Raw genomic sequence first — 20,556 nt, 5'->3', positions numbered from 1 at the left:
TGGGGATCGCGAACCGCGATAAAAACGTCTGAAATTTCATTTTTACGTCGTCATATCCCCCCAAAGTTGGAAAATATTCTTAACAGAAACCACTGAACACAATTACATAAAAATTACGGTTAGAAAAGACGTCATAAAGACCAAATAAACTCAAACACAGACAAGCGCTCACGATCACTATCGATACCAACGGGTGGGACAACTCGGCCCACCCTCAACGGGTGGGACGAGATGTCCCGTGGGCCGAGTTAGCCCGACCCCCACTAGGCCTACCCTCTGGCTACTACTCAACGACCGCCTAAAATTTTTATGTGCTTGAATTGATAAGAATATTTAACACTGAAATTCACGTAAAAACTTGACCTACGTGATTGAGAAAATCCAGCACTATCAAATGCTGTTGTTCCCTTTTCAATTCTTTTTCAAAAATATCGCCGTCGAACTTGCGTGGCCTTTTTCAGCTCCCCGCGGTGCAGCTCCTTTTTTAGATCGACCGCTGTTTTTGCATCGACAATGCACACAAACCGAGTTGTATTGAACACCGTGTTGTACGAATGCATTGACATTACATTACGATTCGGCTAGAATATTCATTCGAAGTTTTGTCCTTGATTAAAATCATTTATGAACAGTGAATTTTCGCGTTTTCCCACACATCCTCATCAACGGTCAAAGCCAATCATATACTATATAGTCGTTAGTGCAATAGTGGAACGTGTTAGGCCTAAACATTACAGTCTAATATTAATTTAGATTTAAATTTACACTAAACCCTCTCCAATAATTTACACTAAACCCTCTCTAATATTAATTTAGATTTAAATTTACACTAAACCCTCTCCACTACCCAGGAAATCAGAGCGAAAATAAGGCAAACATGATTGCCAATAAGGCAGGCAGTTTCCTTGCCATTCATTGGCATTGGGGCAAATTTCATGAAACGTTAGGCCTACGGCCTACACGTATGTAGTGTAAAACGAGAAATGTTCGCGTGCATTTTAATTTCGCGAGTGCGAAGATTCGCGAAATTAAAATGCACGCGAAAGTTCTTGTCTACACTATATGCACTGAATACCAGTTCCAGTTCGCGAAAATTTCATGCCGCAAAAAAGGCCGTCGGCTCCAATTCGCAAAAAATTCATGCCGCGAATATATCATGTTTTACACTACAGTAACAAAATTGTCAGATATACTAGCTGACTGAATTGTTCGAGTCTATTGGCAGTAATTTATTGCAAATAGAAACTTGAGAAATAGTAATGTTCCCTTTCTATACATGATATACTGTAAATATGTCAGCTATAGATCTAGGCCCAAATAAACAGTACTTAAAGTTATGTTAGAAACAACGATGAACTAGCTCCTACTTCTACAAGCTACATCTCTAGTTTAACTCTCTCTCTAGCTTTACCGGATGGTTCTGGAACTGTTCTTCAGTGTTCAGCTCCGGTTCCTTCTCAGAACATGCAGAAAGCTCAATGACAATATCTTATTTGCTTTTGATAGTGTAAAAAAAGTTATTTAAATTTGCTATCCATGTCACAGATGAGAGGTTTATGTAGAGTATGTATTTGTAAAATAAAATGTGTCAAAATCTAAACAGTTTTTCCAGCTGTATTTCATGTTTTTCTCTCTCAACAGTTCTGCATTTGGTGATGTGATTAGCTGTCATGAGTTGGGGCTGGAGTTTTGTCGAGACCCTGAAGAGGGTGAAATACCCGAAGGCACATGAGCTCCAGCATGAGGGCTTTGACTGGATGTTTGAGAATGATGCCGTGGCGCCATTCCTGGACTGGTTTGTTGACAACGTTGGACCAGCCAATGTGCTGTCCAGTCAAGAGCTTGATGAGTATGCACCACTTCAGTGGATTCTTGGTTTTCATTTTGTTGTGTCTTGTTTGTAAGCTTTGCAAAGGGAAGGATATGTATCCAAAGAATCATTAGTTTTTTGTTGGTGTTGAATAAAGCAGTATTCGACTATAAATAATAATGCACTGCAGCAGAGTATCAAAATTTTGTAAAGTTGAAACTAAATGGATCATTTCTTAGTCAAGACGAGTACTGCCATCGTGTGTCAACTCACAAAAAAATACCGTAATAGGTCTAGTGAAGAATAAAGACCAAAAAAAAAAGTTAAAAATCCAGAGAAGGAACTTGTCAGGTCATCGTACATTATTGTTAGTTTGAATTGTCTTACATCAGATCTTTTTTTTTTTGTTGTTGTAATTTTTCTTACATTTCAAAGAAGCAAGTCAGGGGAGTCTTGAATAACTGTTTCTTTTTTCTTTTTCTTTTTTTTTCTTTTTTGATCGACAGGGCAAATTCTTCTAATCTAGTAAAGCTTCGGTTTGCTACCGTGTTTATGAAATGTGGAATGTTTCCTTTTGAAGGTTTCATACCCTGGAGAAATCAGGTGATGGCGTCTTGGAAGGAGGAAAGCTCGAAGAAGCTCTGAAAATCTCGGCCACAGAAGAAGAGGAAGACTTGTCTGAAGACAAACTGAAGTAAGCAGTCTGTTTGATCGTCAATAATTCAATGTATACTGTATACGCCAAATATTTTGCAAGGTTTTTATTTTCGCGAATTTCGCGAGTTAGGTGCTATACGCGAAATTAAAGACACTCGAAAATATTGACTCTGATCCCGATGTGGATGTGACGTACGCATGGACATTATCTCCGTTCAGTACAGGACTCCACAATCGCGAATTTAACCACTCGCAAAATCGTCAGGAATTCCCGATTCGCGAAAATTTAGACTCGCGAAATATATGGCGTATGCAGTATTGCCCCAAAGAGCAAACTATGTGTAACAAAATTAGTTGCTGTAAATGCACAAATTTTTGCAGTGCATTAATTTTCACACATTTTGCACGAATATATTTTTGAGCTGCTCAGCGCAAAAAAAATAATAATAAAGCACAAATAATGGACATTTACAGTACAATATAGAGCACCATATCATTGAATGGTATGAGGTGCAGTGAAAACTTGAATGAGAAGTAGTTATTGATTGTTTGCACAGTCATGTTTTGGTCACCTAAAGATTTTCAATAGTATTGTAGTCATGCTACTGTGATGTAGTGTACTTTGATTTTAGGAGTAATTGTTTGCATGTGAAATTTCTCAAATTTTATGTTGATATTTTTCAAAATAAAGCTTTTCAAGATACCACCTTAATGTACACAGGAATGTGCAAAAAATATGAATTTGTCAGTATGGTCTGTTACAGAATGTGTATTTTTCGACTACATGTTAGTTTTAAAAGAGTGAGGGCAGAGGTTGATTGATCCGGAAATTTAACCTTTTGTATGGCATGTCATTTGTGCAAGAACATGAGAAGTTACAGCTGTGATTTGTGATACTACATAATTATATGTGAATCTGTGTTCCCTTTACTACAGGGATGACATAGCAGCACTGGAGGAGGAATTGCAGCGAGCTCAGAGAAGCAGGAAGAAACTGCTCCAGCTCCGGGATAAACTAAGGTATAAACTTAATTTGAGAAATCATGGCAACAATTACGTACATTCTCTCAGTTACTAAGTTATCGACTTCTTATTGAATGCAACAGTGGTGAAGACTGACTTTTCATTTCTTGAGTGCATTTCCAGATCTATACATATTTGTGGAGGAGTTTCATTGTGCTATACAACCACCAATGCAAATTTTGAGAGTGATACAATGAAATGATTATAAACATAGTACCAGGGATGACATGTTGATTTGCCTAGTAATGACTAAGTTTAGCTTTCTCAACTGGTTTGTTTTGGAACTGCCTGTGAATCATTTGGTATAATGACTGCGATTGGAGAAAGCATTTCTAAGGGGGAGCATGCTGGGAGCGTGGGGGGATACAGACTAGCAATGGGATATGATGTTTAGAGATTAATTCTTGATTATCTGTGATGGTAGAGTTGTAGATACTTTGTGATTTATATACTGTATGTGGTGTTCCCACAAAGGACTGATGGTATTCTTCTTTGAAAGGGCCCCACAAAGTATCCCAGCAAGTAAAGTGCTTTTTCAGGATAATCATGCATGGTGTACTGCCAAGCATCAAGTCTAGCCAAGAGACGTACTCTGTCCAAAAATCACTGCACTTTGTTTGCCAATTGGCACGCAAGCTGGAGTGCTTTCTTTACCAGATGGCACAGATGTCTGGAACTAACTGTCAATGAGTAGAGATTACATAATCCCCTAGTCCCTAGTGTGTCTCCATGGCCTTCCTGGTAGACTATTCCTGGGCACTTCAAGGGTTAAGTCTGCCTCATAGTGTGTAGAATTTACAGTGACGCGTTCTGATGCCTGTGTTTTGCCTGACAGTCTGCATCACACAGCGCTGACCCACAAGCTGACCAAACTGACACCAGTGGAGTCTCAGACCAGTGGTCAGTACAAGGCTGACCTGGAGAACGGTCAGACGGACAACACCCAGGTCTGTAAACTCTCAAACCAGTTTGATAAATTGGTAAAATGCATCTGTACCGTAATGTATGGGACATGGGTATATGCAGACTTTTGTTTGAAGTGTAATAGGCATCAGTGGAAAGTCCATAAAATGGGCAAAAAAGTGGTTATATCACAATGCAACACTGATGTAAAAAGAAGATGAAATTTTGTAGATCATGATAATGTAAATTTGTTGTTTTGTTTTATGTTATTTGCTCCCTATTCTGGATGAGTATACATTTGTAATGTAGAGTATGATGTATCAATTAATTTGATGATAACTGTGATAGGATCTTTGGAATGTCAGTTTATGTCAGGGTTGCTTGGTACATTTTCCTTTTACTCTGACAGATTTATTTTATAATTTTATGATTCAAATCATTCAAGTATTTCCTTTTTTATCATCTTCCTGCAAGGTTGTCCGAGTCCAGCTTATCGTACACTTTCACAGTTTGCATTTTGCTGTACATCAGAGTAATGGCTGCTGTTCTGATATTTTCGGTCGAGATAGGTCAATGCATCTTTAGACGAACTCAACTCCACCGTCGGCCAGCTTGTCTCCCTCTATGGTGGCAGTGGTGACTCGCCCGACGCACCGTTCCTGTCCCAGCAGCCCTTGCAGACTGTCCATCAGGCTGAGGAGGGTTTCACTCAGGCTCTAAAGCAGTTCACCAAGAGACAATTCTTTGAAGTAGGTTTGCTCTCTTCTTTTACTCTATACGCCATATATTTAGCCAGTCGATTTTTCGTGATGCGGGACTTCCTGACAATTTCGCGAGTAGTTGAGTACAGTAAGGACAGGAGAAGTGTATGTGAGTACTTTGCATTCATGTCAAGATCAGAGCAAATGATTTTGCCCGTTGTTAAATTCGCATGTAGCACCCGATTCACGAAATATGCAAAATTAAAGCCGAGCGATATACATGTATATGGCATACATAGTTCATCTCTGAGACATTCACTGTTTTTAACATTTATGTGACCCCTCATCACAAATGGAGTTTTAGTACAGGGCAGATTATGACAGAGCAAATTCTATGTTGTAAGATGGTGTATAAATTCATATAAATTCACTTTCCTAACCCATCTAAATTATGGGGGGAAAGGTACACACTCTGAAAAAGTGTTTACTGAGATTTGTCAGCAGCTGCTACAGACTGCTGGCTGCTAAGGCAGGTTTTACTGTATATTCTGTTATATCAGCCATTAAAGGAAGGAAAGGCCTTCTTTTCACAATCAACTTAAGCATGAAGTACAGTATCTACTTCAGTGACGGATCCAGGGGGAGGCACACTGCGCGCGCACCCTCTCTTTATTTTTTGTTAAAACAGAAGAAATAAAAAAGAAAAAAATGGGGGCATGCGCCCCCTCCCCCTTAATTTTGTAAAGGCGCCTCCCCTTTACGGAATTCCTGGATCCACCCCTGTACTTAAAGCCTCACTTGTACGCCACCATTGATCCAACCTCCATTTAAAAGGGAAAAAAAAAAGATATGATGTCACCACAATTACAAGCATTGTAACATTTGATGCATGTGTGTGTGTGTATTCACAGGGCATTGCCGAGTTGGCGGGCCATGATGAGGAGTCAAGGTATCAACTGCTGGAGGTCAGTGACCCCAAGAGCCTGCTCATCCGAGGAGAAAAGTCTCATGTGACGGAGGCAGACTGCCATGAGCTGGCCAGACTCAAGACTTTGTGAGTTAAACGCACTTTTAAATGCCAATTTTCTCATTCAATGTGTGTCAGGACCATACGCTGTGCTAAAACTGTAAGATGGCAGCAATTTTGGCTACTTACAATGTATGGTATCAGGAAATAGAAAAAAAAAATCAAACTGTGATAAGACAGCCTGTATCACATGTAAAGGAGATATTACATCGGGAGATATTACATCAGGACTACACACTTTGCTGAAACTGCAAGATGGCAGCAATTTTGGGTACTTATGGTATCAGTAAATAAAATCAAAAAATCAAAAAATGTGTTACAACAGCTTGTATCTCATGTAAATGAGATATTACATTGGTAAAATTCACTGAGACTGATGGTTATAGCAAGCAAGTACAAAAGGCCTGCATTCATTGCAACTATGTACAGAAGCAATTGTCAATGACTCAAGTCATTTAAACCTGATGTGTAGATTTTAGATCATACATGTATCTTTGAAAGAAACTGAGCTTGATTCAGCCCACAGTTTGGAGTTCACAGTATCAGCATGCAGTGGCACTGGTCCAATGGTCCCTGACCAGTTAAAATCACTGTTGGACCAGTAACTTTTACAGGAATGGACCAGTAAAACATGGAAAAGCTGGATACCTCCTGGTCCGACAGACAGGTCAGACCAGTAGAAAAAAATAGGTTTAGTTTGCAGCGCTACAACATGTCATGTTTATTAATTACTTTATTTTTACAATAATAACCTCTCAAAATTCACTTGAATGCCATGATCATCAATGCTCAGGTTTCCTTTAATGGTTTTGTCTGTGCTAATTTTTGGTGGAAAAGAAGAATTAAACATAATGTCAGAATTCAATTTCGGCAATCACAAATCACCAGTTCTCCCGTGTATGATGAGGGCTCAAACTGTGACCATTTGTATTGTGAGTATACACCTTCATGATATACTTACCCGAGAGCCTCACCTATCAGCACATGTTTGTTGATGACCTAGTGTCCTTTAATGACAGCTAAGGTTTGACTGTGGTTTCGCAACTCAGGTACCCGGCTAGTCAGCGGAGCTACATGAAAGCCGTGCTGGAGGAGAGCCGCATCGCTGCAGCCCACAGGCTGGCTGAGAAGCGACTGCACTCAGTTCAGACTTATTCCACTGATGTCCAGAACCTCAGGTTGGTTGGGAGTGAATTCAGGGTTTTTAGAATATGCTCATCCATTCAGTATGTGTTTGTCCATATTTATGGATAATCGAACCAAAGATAATAAAAAGATTTTCGCTTTCCTTTTTTTTGTGTGTGTGTGTGTGAATGTGTCAATATTGCATTCTACTTAAAGGTACTGTTTACCATTGGAAGCAGTGTTTCAAAAAATGTTCGAGTTATTACATTTGATGCATATGTGTACATGTAGGTCAGTTGTATCGCAAAACATCCTACCATGTGAAAATTTTGCAGTAAAGCCTAAAATACAAGGAGATATCACTATTTTTCTCAATAAACCATAACTGTAGACAATATATTCTTGAAACAATTTTATTATAACTATTGTTCAAATTTCGTACATTTTACAATACTTAACATTGATTTTTCTGATTAACATCTTTGCATTGGTTGTTTCTATTGCTAACTCGCATTTTAGACCTGTCTTGAATTACTGAAGCTGGAATTTTGTTTCATCTGCAAATGATAAACAATGCCTTTAAAATGTTGTTTATCATCAGAATTGATTTATGTCAAGACTAGACAACAGTTTTTAGAACTGCTCGGAAAAAAATACTTAACTTTTCACCGCTTTACTTAAAGATTACAAAGAAATATTAGACTTACATTTTCAGGAATTTTGATGGACTCTAGGTTTTGTTTTGATTTGCTTTCTCCATCTACTGAGATGAAGTGTTCGTCATCAACCTATTCAAAAGAAAAAAATGAAAGTCAATTGATGGAAAAGCTCCGGTCAGGTGTTGTCATGTTCTTATGGTAGTTATATTGTGAGATCATCTTAAATTTACAAACAAAACTTAAGAATTGCTTGACTTTTATTGTTTCTGATGTATGTACTGTCTTCACAGTGCTGTAAAATGTGACTGCCTTTCAAAAACTGATGAAATGGAAGAAAACTATATTCTCAAACTTGATTGGTTTGATTTTCATATTTCAAATGCTCATGATAGTGAGAGACTGGGGCAGTGCGAGCGTGAAAAGAATTCAGCCATGAACAGCGCCCTCAACATCTGGGAGCACGAGATTCCCCAGCTCTTGGAGGTCAATGCGGCATTGCAGACCACACACATACTGTCTGGGGACTATGACCTAAAGATAGCCAGACAGGACTACTTTACGTCCAAGCAAGATAAGGTAGACATAAAGCCAATTAGCTGTCATTTTCCTTCTCAATATATTTTTTAAAAATATGTATTTCCTTCCATGGAAAGTGCATCCCATTTATGCTCCCATCTGTTTTATTTGAAAGCAGATACATGACAGATCCAAAGTAAACAGATTTAATGATTTCAGCTAATTTCTGCCACACAGTATACATATGTACAACAGAATTGCAAAGTATGTGCTGTGTCAAAATGCATTTTAACAAAGTAGTAACGCAATAGTATGATGAGAGTGCCAAGAGGCAAGCAAGAAATGCTTCACACGTCCACCAAATATATCTTCACTGAGCCCTTCCAGCTCTTTAGATGACATAAAATACCTCTAGCTTCAGTGCTGTATCTAAATGCTGCCAAGTAATTGTAAGTCTCAGTATTTTTCTGTGTATAGCCATGTGTCACTGACTTTACTCGGTGCCAGTGCCCTGTGGAAAGCTGAACTGGCACAAGTTAAGGTGCTGTGTATGTACACGTATGTTCCTCATATCATCAGTTGATAGAATGGCTGACAGTGCAGCGAGCTCGCAAGGAGTTTTTGGACATGTCTTACGAGGTGGAGGGACACCACCACAGAAACACACACAGGCTGATGACAGCAGCAGAGAAACTCCTGGACCAGAGTCTAACCTCCCATCAGAAAAGCATGGTATGTCATATTTTGTGTCTTTGGTTTTTCAAGACTATGCTGTTGTCTGATTTCCTTTATCGTCTTGATTATATACAGATTTTATTCTACCAAAGAGAGAGAGAGAGAGAGAGAGTGCGCGAAAAATATTTTGTTTCCATTTCCATGATGTGTATGTACGTAGTTTCATCAGAATATTGGAAAGGAATTTCAAAACTACATTTTCTGAAATATGTACATGCTCTTTTTTATCCTCTCTTTTTTTTTCAAGGCTTTTCTGTCAGATCCCGACCTAACGTCTACAAAGAATGCTCGCAGTACAGTGGACAGGAGGGACACAATGGTCAACAGACTTCACAGCGTACTTGGTAAGGGAAAAAGGTTATGACAACTCAGAAAAAACAACAACAACAACTAAGACCTCAAAGTTCATTTTCTAATTTATTCCATGTGGCATTTCTGTACAGACAACCATAATGACCCACAAAGACCATGAATGCAAAGGATGTCACCCATACCAGGAAATGATCTTTTCCTGTAATAGGAAAGCAGTAAATGTAGCACAAAAAAAAAAAATGCTGAAAACCGCTTATATCAAATACATGCAGTGACCAGCCAATGGAGTGAAATAGAGTCTAAAGGGGCCTGAGCTTTTGATCTTAGTAGAATCTTCATCAGAGGCAAGATGGCAAACATGTAGGGAAAGCATGCAGTCATATACAATATATGGACCACACACAACAAGCACAGTCTGAGGACAGCTAAGGGACACAGATCAATGAAAACAAAAGGGGATAGGTTAGAAGTCAAAGGCAGGGAGCCCAACAGGTAAATGGAGGGGGATTAGAGCAGGGGATGAACAGACAAAAGGCAGAGGTGGGCCAGTGATGATCCCAAGGCTCACAGGGGGCAACCAGTGAAGGATTAAAGGGGACCTCCGGATGATTTTCAGACTTTTACATTTGAACAACTATAAATTAGTTACACTGAGTATAGAGTTTCAGAATTTTTAGTGATTGGGATTAGGAATGAGAATGTTTTCAAAATCTATAACAAATTGCAATGAACAAGGATGATGACATAGCAGCCTCACCATAGGAATGCATGAGTTGGGGCTCAAGGAAGCAGAACAAAAGAACAAGGCATGCATAGATTTTTCACAGGTGAACTTGTTGAGCAAGCGGTATTGTAATGGAATTACACTGCTACATTTCTGAAATATATGAGGCTCTGATGTCATCAACACTGTTCAGTGTAATTTGTTTAAGATTTTCAATTTATTGGTTTCTCTGCTCAAGGACCACAATAAATTCCACAAGTCTATACATGGAGCTGTCGATTTATGCACTACATGATGTGAAATTATGAAAATCGTCCGGAATGTCCCTTTAAGATGAATAGGGAGGCAACATCAAACAAGATGGGGGTAGGAACTACACAAGAGTAAAGAGTACTTGTAGGTTAAGAGTCAAAGAGCAACAGCATGAGTGCAGAGACTCCAACCCCAAGCACCTTCTGATCTGGAGATTCTCCTGCCTGAAACCCCTAGCAAACGGGAGACTCCAAGTTGATGTGTGCGAAGTCCCTAGGTTCTAGATGCTCTCTGGTGCTATCTAAGGCTTATTTTTTCAACATACGATAGCAATAAGTAAGAAATCCTTTCCAACGGGATACACTGAGCCAGGGCGGGAGAAATTAAATCTCAAGCGGTAGAACGGGAGATTTTGCAAAAATGGGTTTTCAGCAGGAGATTTCCCGTTGAAAACAGGTGGAGTCTCTGTGAGTGAAGGGGTGAGGGGGTGAACCAGTGGAGAGCCCCAAACCTCGTGTTCAAAGATAAGGCAAAAAAATGAAAGTGAGAGCCAACCAACAAATGCAAAGTACATTTCAGCAAAATTAAAGAAAACAGCAGTATAAAAATGCAAGATGGATGGGCAATTGTGCAAATAAGACCCATGCTGTATACCCAGCTTCACTCAAGTGTCAATAAAAGATACAGGCAAACCCCACTGAAATGAGCATGGATGCAAAAAGATTGTGTAAGTAGGAGACGACTTTATTGGGTAACCTCATTATTTCCCTCAATCATTTTATTTTAACAGGATTTCGTTATAGAGAGAAAATTTACGCAGTCCTGACTTATTCGTAATGACAGTTTTAGACAGTATTATGGCAGCAGATTAAATCTTTACCATATTATGTAGTTAATAAAAGAGTAACACTTTTTACGCATTTTGGTTTTTCCTTCCCCCTCCACCCTCCAGCCAACTCTGGTGCTTCCGATGAGAAGCAGCTGTTCCTCACATACTCCCGTCTCCTTGATGACAGTAGGCAGTTCATGGAGAGGCTGGTGTCACTGAGGGAGAACCTTGGTCGCATGTCTGACAACCAGGAGGGCAAGCTGGCCGCCTTGTGAGTAGTTCTAGCAGCTGGTAACACTGGAAACCTGAGAACCCCAGTGTGTGATCCGCTGACAGACAGAGACAGACATAACAACATGATCATATAACCTCCTCCCCTGCCCCATCCCCTCCCCCCCCCCCCCCCCCCCCCACACACACACACGCACACGCACACGCACTAACACAAAGACACGTTATGCAACAAACCTCTCACTCGGACATATTTTTACCTCCGTCAAGGGAGGAGGTTATGTTTTCATCAACGTTGGTTTTTGTGTTTGTGTGTTTGTCTGTGCGTAGGAACTTGCAGGAAGGGTTGAGAATAACACAAGGAACAGATGATTAGATTTTGGTAGTGATCTGGAAATTTTTATGGATTTTATGAAGAATTTTTGATATTTTGGCAGGCAGGGTCAATGAACTTTGGAGTTCAAAGCTGCACATTTTTAAAGTTTTTATATGCACTCTAAATGGTGTGCCCTAGTTTCTGTTAGTGCAAGACGCGCCGCACAGCTGAGGGTTTATGACGTAACAAAGGCTTCTATATTGGAAAATCGGGCAATTTTTCGGCATGCATACATGTGTATTAGTGGAAATCACTGATCTCTGTGGAAGAGCAAGATCATTGGTGGAAATAAAGTAGCTGCTTGGCGGAGGTCTGTGCTCTCAGAGTGCTTTTCTAGTTTTCATCGGTGACTGTTACACTATCACTCATGAGAATCTTTGTTTTTCATTAAGAACGTTTAACAAATCTTGACACTCATTCTGCATTATCACTTAATGAGATAGTGCGTTTAAGATTTGAAATCCATAAGAGTCATTTAATAAGTTAGGGAGCAAATTTCATAATAATTATGTGTTGCAGTCCGCAATGTGTAAAGGATATATCAGACATAAATGTCTACATGACACTGAAGTGATATGCTCCAGCCTGCAATGGCAGTAAAGGCATTTTGTCATAAACCTGGGTCATTCAATATTGTTTTTCTTTGAACACTGTGCATGAGACTTGTCTCTGTAAATTTGTTGAAGTTCCTTAAATGAGGGTCAATAATGTAAATATTTTGAGTGTGTTGCAGGCACAATCCCCTTCAGTCTATGCGATGTGAAACAGAACAGACCATCGCAAAGTTTTTTGGTTTGGGGGAAAAACATGCACTGTGGATACTACAGTCAACATCACAGAAATGTAAAACTTGGTGGCTAGGTCAAAGAAAAATTTGACTCTGGATGGATTTAGACATGTCTTAATTTCTCGTGTAAATTGAAATTTAAATAAGGTGATGAATTTTCTCCAGTCCCTTTGGACTTCGGCAAGGTTAACTGTAGTAACATTTTATTGTTGTTGCAGGGAGCAAAACCTGAGAAAATGTGAGAGCTTAGTGTATGCTGGTTCAACAACCAAGGACGGACAGCCTGTGCTGACACCCCCCACTATCCTAGATGGAATCACCCAGCTAGACAGAACTCTTGAAGACCTGACACAGCGCATGTTGGACCTGATGGGGGACTACAACAACAAGTTGAAGGTGAGGGACAGATCAAAAATAATGTTCCTTTCAACCAAGGTACATAATATATATCCATTTATTAGTGCTTGTCTGGATGTGAACATGTTTTTAAGTTGAGTGTCAGAAGAGAGCTATGTCAAATTATCGTCGCAGGGGGTGACATCATACATCTTGAACTTCTTCATGAATCTTGAACTTATAGAGCAGCGAAAAACATTTTCAGTTTTGCAACATTTTTAAAAATAACATCAATTATGCTGACATCAAATAATGCAAAAGCATTGTTTTGGGTAACATATTAAATAGTTATGTTTAAAAACTCAAATCAGTATTTTTTATATTTAAGATTAAGATAGGAGGTATTTTTGATATGTTCCAATTGAGATACAAGGTCTTGTCAGCCCAGGGACTTTATTTTTTATCACTTTGTTGTGTGTAAACATACCGTCCCCTCTAGCAAGAGGCAAAACACTCTGTCCCTCGGATAGGACGTAAAATGGAGGTCCCGTGTATGAGATAGTCACAGTTCATGCACGTAAAAGATCCCGCTTCATTCATTCATCGCAAAGAGCAGGGTGTCTAACCCGGTGAAGTGGTCCCACCCCACATCTAACTGGACCCCATGGAAGACCAGCTTAGTGTAGCTGAATATGGGCTATCCAGCCATCTTCACAGATGGAAAATGAACAACAACAACTTTTTTTTTTTTGGGGGGGGGGGGTGGTTGTTGATTTGCAAGTGATGTTCAATGACTTGATTGTGGTGTGTGTGCATATATCTGCCCCCTTCTAACTCGACAAAATCTTCCTATTCAGGAGTACCTGGTGCACTGCGTGGTGTACTCATCTGTGCCTAACCCAAAAATTAAGCCATTGAAACAGAACAGTTGCAAGGCTAGATATTACCCACTCACAGAGTCCAACTCAGTTTATGTTAACAATCTCCCTTGAACATTCCTCCACTGCAACGTAAGAAATAAAATCCAGACACTGTCCATGGCATTGATCATTACAACTCTATGCCTCATCATGTTGTCTTTCTCAAATGACCTTTATGTGCTCATGTGCAGAATGTTACTCTAAACTGGCTTATTCTCCCTAGGTCCTGAAGAGTGATAGCCTCCTATCCAGGCAGAGACAGCTGTATGTGCACTTCCTCACCGAGCCGGCTCAGCTCCGTCGAGAGCTCCAGGCCTTGTCCCAACAGCTTGAGGCACTGAGCATAGCATAGAGCTGGCAAGGGGCACTGTGACATCTTACCATGGTATCTTCACAGGAACATCAGGAGGGAATTACCAAACTGTGTGAACTTGTATGAAAATTTGCATTAATTCTCACCTGAAAGATTACCAGTTGGGATCTGTGAGAAACATGGACACAAATAACAGTGAGAATTTTCCCCACACAGAAAGGTACTTTCCATAGAAGCAGAAGAAGAAAACACACACACACACACACACACAAAACAGATTGTAATACGAGCATTGTAGCATGCAAATTATTGTAACAATAATGATATTGTGAACTCATGCTGAAGCAGATGTAGGATTACAATCCAAGGTTCTTCCAGGAAAAAAGAAAAAAAAATCCAAGCTTTCATTGAAATTTCATTTATAGTGAAAAGATGTGGCTGAGCAAATGCATGTGGCTAGGGCCAGAATTAGGCATTGTTTTGTGTTTTAATCTGCTTTTATAACAGTATAGTAATTATTATTACTAGTTTTCATTTTAATCACATGTTTCATATACCTGTGAAAGTCATATGATGTATAATTATCACTTGCAAGCAGCTATTATCCACTACAAATTTCCTGAGTACACTTCTGTGAGCGAAACAAAAACACACAAGTAAAAGCTGTTGCAAACCAATTGTGCTGCTGTGCAGGACTCGTGTCCAGAAAACTAATCAAACAACCTTGGTTTTGTGGGCACGGCAAGCAATGTATATTAAAAAATGAAAGTGAGTGTGATGCCCATGCACCTTTCAGAACAGGATTTCTTCTCGGTTTCCTTTCTTGTGAGGGTTTTTCTTATGTCATTTTATGTGTTCCCAGCTGTTTGTTTGGTTTTTTTTTTTCAGTATGACGATAGAAAATGTATGTCTCAGAATTCACAAGGCACCTAGATTTTCTAGACAGGCATTCAAAAAAAAATGCAGTATGAGAAACATGGCAATAATCACTCTGACAAGAATGAATGGATTAGTGGTAGTGGTCGGAGCATGTTATACTTATACAGTTGCAATTTGCCTTTGAACTTCTAAACAAGTCAGCCAGTGTGGCTGTACAAGCAAGGCATATTGAACTTGATGCAAATGTATCAAATTATTGATCAAGCAAGCAAAAATTTTAAGGCATTAGGAACAATAGATGAGAGGAAAATGGCTGCTTTCTGAACAAATTGCATGATAGCAGGCACACTTTGTTGGGGGTTCTGACCCTACTAGGGTGTATTTGTGTTTGTGCACTACTTTGAAGATAAATTAAAGAGAAATCTTTATTTCTTTTTTTTTGGGGGGGGGGGGGCATGAGGGGGTGTCTCTATTTCGGGGAGGGGGTTTGGACGGACTAGGAGGGATTTTCTTTTTTTTTTTATTGGATGACTGCAAATGAACAGCAGTTGTATTTCATGCATATGAATGAATTAATGAAGTGGCGTGGAATATTCACCGAGATACATGTACAGTGTATTTCCAAAGGACTTCCATCATGAGAGTACCATTAAAGCAAGCTCTAGAATAGTACTGTATACGCCAAATATTTTGCGAGGTTTTTATTTTTTGCGAATTTCGCGAGTCAGCTGCTATTCGCGAAATTAAAAACACGCGAAAATATTGACTCTGATGCCGATATGAATGTGACGTACGCGTACACATTTCTCCGTTCAGTACAGGACTCCACGATTGCGAATTTGACCACTCGCGAAATTGTCATGAAGTCCCGGTTCGCAAAAATTTTGACTTGCGAAATATATGGCGTATACATGTACAGTAAATGGAAATCATCAAAACATTCCATTCTGTGTGTACCTGTATTTATACTACAGCCGTACAAGTGACTCCTTGTGATAAAGTCTTCGGGACTAACATTTATTTTTCATTACACCGAAATTTTGTTACAGCCGAACAAATATGTAAACTTCATTATTATGATAATCTGGGAGACCTGAATTTTTTACTTTGTTGTCACAAAATTTCATTATAATTTTGTTTGTTGTAATGGGAGTACACTGTACCCTAATGGGCTGTGAATGTGTAAATAAGATTTTGTATTACAATTTATGCATGATCATTGTGTCAATAAATGCAGGTGCTTGTCCATAATGAATAAAGCTGGATATGTACCTCTCAACAGTGTTACTCATGCTGGAACGTGAATTTTGTGTGCTCTGCCTGGGCAAATATGTCAATTGAAATCTAACATGTTTCATGTACTCGAAAGCTGAGGTGAATTTTGATGATTCCTGGTAACAGGTGCATGCTTGCCAACCCCCTTAAATTTAGGAGATAGGAATAATTTGGAGAAGTTAATGCAAAAATAGGAGTTTTCACCCTGGATCTCCCAAACATTACCATTAGCACATGTTGACAAAAACAGCAACACAATAAAATTGATGATGCTTCTTCTTAGCTAAGAATTAGGGATGTTCCTATACAGTAGGACCAGAGTTGATGGGTATGCAGGTGTAGCACATCTTTTTGATATTAAGATGGACTATTCGGACTCTTTTGTGGACTTGGTGTCAAGGAAGTACAGTTGCAGATTGTTGTCAAACCTGTGATATCTCAATCATTCACTGTATAAGCCATTATTTTCGCATACAGATATTTTCACAAATTAGAAAATCATGGACATTTTTACGAGATGTGGTTTTTGTGAATTAACACTGAGGCTATTGTATGAAATTGCACTATTATTCTAAACGCATGGCAACATTTTTCGCTTGTTGTTGAATTCACGGTCCAACAGTGATTTGCGAAAAATTCAAACTCTCACGAAAATAGCAGCTTATATAGTATTAACCGTGAGCATTGCATTTCCAAAAAGAAACAAACAATAGCTTATTTTACAACTGTACTTGGGACACGTGAATAGACATGTACTGAGTGTACATGTACTTTGTAGTTCTATTTTTTTCACTGCAAAAGAAAATTCAAATCAGTCTCATTTGATATCATTGTAAATATGATATATTTATTTTTTCTTCTTCATATATAATCCACAGTTTTCACCAAGGGTCTTACTTATCTTACAACCGGTGATCACTCAAAACGCTCATTCACTTGGCACTGTTACGTCCATATCACATTGTAACTGCTCATACCAGTAGCATCGTATTAGTTTCACAGTTAGTCAAATTGAACATGCCTAGCTATTTCATAAATACATATACATAATAGAAATCTTGACTCTATTCCAACAAATACAATGAAACATTCTTGTTATATTTCCTTTTGGAGCAGCAAACATCAAATGGGATGAATAGGGTAGTTATAATTATGGGTAAAATTAAATAGAAAAGCAGCAGGACCTACTACATTTATCTTCTTATTCTGTATAGCAATGGAAACTTCTGCACACTGTTTCAATAGCAAATACTAAGATAGATTTTGCAAATCAGAAATAAAATCATTTTTACAAATTCTTCATGTGCGTTGGCATTACAAAACTACAAAAGACTTCACATAAAACAAACAAAAATGTGTACAGTGCCATGTATTTGGAAAGAAATACAGTATACTCATACACTGCATATAATGCATTGACAAAGTTAAGTCCATGGAAAATCACACTTGTTTCATTTCATACTTTTACTATTAAAGCAACGAACTTGGCTGACACATGGCCAGTCAAAAATCAAGCTCTACTTTCTTTGGAAGGGATATTTTTTTCTCACAGTTGACTCTATATCACTTTCAGTTAACATATTTAAATAGTAAATTGATGCATCTACAAAGCATCCATCCACTGTATGCAAACTGCTTTGAGATATCATCCCAGGGTTTGCATTGGAGTCGAATGTATGTACAAATTACCAGGCAGTGAGAGTGCAAGTTCAATGAGTACATGGAGTTTGAGAATAGCGCTCAAATTGTGTTTGTTTGTGCACATTTCAGGTGGGGAAAGAGTTTGACCCATAGTTTTTGGAACAGTAGTGGATAAAGCTGTACACCTCAATGCATTGAATTGATAACAATACAAAGTTACACCATCACAACAGAAACAAACATGTAAAGCGACTTGACATTGATGGTATGACTGAATTTTTACCATGCCCTGTGATCCTTTTCATACAAAAGGTTACAATGGCTGCAGTGTATTGCATATCTACACCGCCAATGTGCTGCACTGCCCTAAAAGAATATCATCAGTCATACACATCTGATCATAGTGACTGCTTTCTGCTGTCCATCTGAATGTTATTTTTATACAAAATGAAGGGCAAGAGTTGTCCTGACTGTCTTCTTTTATCAAAATGGGAAATGAAATTTCTTACTAAAAATAACATAAAAACCAACAGGAAATTAATACAGGCTTTAACTGTTCAAGCAAATATACACGATAGTACTCAAGTCATAAAATGGTCGAGACTGATCCACATCACTGACGAATGGTCACCCAAACATCATACACAATTATTGCAAAGGAGCGCATATGATTTCTGTTAAGGTTCACACATCTTAAGTGGAATGTGATAGAAATATAAAGAGCTTTACTTACAACTAAATAAAACACACGTTTCATTTACAACAATACTATTACCTCTAAATGTACATTATCAATCAAATCATGTCCACTTACCCTCCTTTCAATACATGTGCAAACAAATGATTGCCCACCAACTTCCCTGACGATTGATGAAGCACAGCTTTGATCTTCTGACTCAACGTGTCATCCCATGTCACGACTTGCCATTTGACATTCTTATTCTTAGAAAATCCTTGGACATCACCTCTTGTTGAAGTTTGAAGGTAAAAAGAAAAAAAAAGGACACAAATATGAAATCCCATCAGTATAATGGGACATTCCTGGCACTCTTTTCATGAGCACTTACGAGCTGAAGATCGGAGCACTTACGAGCTGAAGATCAATCTAACCTCTTCCCGCATGCATGGCACGCAAAATAGCATTCTCCTATGATTACAAACATGCCATACTTTCTACCAGACGGTAACTCCTTTACTGTAAGAGTGGAAATTTTTGCACAAGTAATTTTTCATGTTCAACCGAGTAAGAAGAATTTTATGTGATTTTTATTCCGCGAAATCAAAATATAACAGAGTACATGTATTACAAAAAACAGGGTCACTTCCCTGTATATAATACGCACAAATTCACATGCTTTTGTTTTGGCGCTAGTTTCATGACAAAAATGTCAACTTTTACAGTACTACCTCACCCATCAGGACAAAAAAATAGGATGATCAGGTGAACATCTTGCCATGTAAACCACACAAATTTGATTCCAGATCATCTTGGTTAGAAAAAAAATCCCCTGCGCACAATTCACAATCTGCCCTATGGCGAGAGATGATACGAGAGTTCCCTTTTCATGCAAACTACACAAGAGACAGCTCCTGTACCATGAAATCAGAAAAAAGCTCCAGCATGCCGTTTTGTACCACACAGACAATACCACTCCACTATTCTCATTTATCTTTTTTCATGGAGTACACAGTCAACAGGGGCAGATTAATTGGATGTTGATCATGTGAAGAGGCAGCACTGAATATTACTCTAGAATCCGCAAATATTCATGGCATGGAATTTTTGCGAATTGAAGCCGACGGCCTTTTTCGCTGCATGAAATTTTCATAACCCCAATTGCCACTGGCATTCAATTCATATAGTGTCGACAAGAACTTTTGTATGCATTTTACTTTTGCGCACCTTGGGTCTTGGGAGAGTTGCAAAATTAAACTGCATGCAAAACTCTCTGGTTTTACAGTATTCTACCAAGTTCCTGACAACCCCTGGAAATAATGTAATTCAAAGGGCAGTTGTTGAAAACATGATGCAGTTGTCTACACTACCTTCTATATATCAAATCCCTTTCTGTTGTTATCCCCTTGGTGTATCTGTATAGTGCCATGAAAAGGTCAAAGTTCAATTAAAGTTGACAGCGCACAAGGAGGTTTTAACCGTGTGATGAACAGAATCATGAATTGAACTTCTCCCAACACACATTCCCTAGTTCTCGAACAAGAGCAATCAACAAAAAATAGAATGCATATCAACATATTCACAGTATTGAATGTATCCACAAAGACTAGTTAAGAATATCTTAGCAACTGATCATATTAGTTATTATACGGATTCCAACTGAATGGTGCAACGTGCAACGTCACTGTTGGTCTCTAATGTCTACAATTGACTGCTTAAAGGGACACATTATTTATTTAGATATCAGAGCACTGATAAATTGACACAGTCATAGAGGTTCCTCTACAATCAAATGTAATTGATTAAAGAATAAAATCACAAAATTAGACATGAGGGTGTACATGTATTT

General features: G+C 38.7%; 1 protein-coding gene across 1 annotated transcript; it reads left to right on the top strand.

Moving 5' to 3' along the window:
- The first annotated feature begins 1,670 nt into the window (after positions 1–1,670).
- Positions 1,671–14,449, top strand: LOC139709183 (HAUS augmin-like complex subunit 3). The gene is made up of 13 exons (XM_071621135.1): positions 1,671–1,849; positions 2,391–2,504; positions 3,404–3,487; positions 4,326–4,437; positions 4,963–5,142; positions 6,006–6,148; positions 7,171–7,299; positions 8,298–8,481; positions 9,001–9,153; positions 9,404–9,500; positions 11,397–11,544; positions 12,886–13,063; positions 14,147–14,449. Exons 1-13 carry the CDS (start codon positions 1,671–1,673, stop codon positions 14,273–14,275), a joined length of 1,830 nt encoding a protein of 609 aa, XP_071477236.1. The 3' UTR covers positions 14,276–14,449.
- Positions 14,450–20,556: the final 6,107 nt, after the last annotated feature.

The sequence above is a fragment of the Diadema antillarum genome, unplaced genomic scaffold, assembly GCF_040938485.1.
Source record: "Diadema antillarum isolate AM-2024a unplaced genomic scaffold, OU_Dant_1.0 seq00001411_RagTag, whole genome shotgun sequence".
Taxonomy (NCBI): domain Eukaryota; kingdom Metazoa; phylum Echinodermata; class Echinoidea; order Diadematoida; family Diadematidae; genus Diadema; species Diadema antillarum.
This window is presented reverse-complemented; position numbering and strand designations above follow the sequence as displayed.

Excerpts from the sequence above, each read along its gene's own strand:
- LOC139709183 (XM_071621135.1), top strand. The coding sequence starts at position 1,671 with ATGAGTTGGGGCTGGAGTTTTGTCGAGACCCTGAAGAGGGTGAAATAC. Across the intron at positions 8,482-9,000 it reads TTACGTCCAAGCAAGATAAG|TTGATAGAATGGCTGACAGT; the intron begins GTAGACATAAAG and ends TCATATCATCAG. Across the intron at positions 13,064-14,146 it reads ACTACAACAACAAGTTGAAG|GTCCTGAAGAGTGATAGCCT; the intron begins GTGAGGGACAGA and ends TATTCTCCCTAG.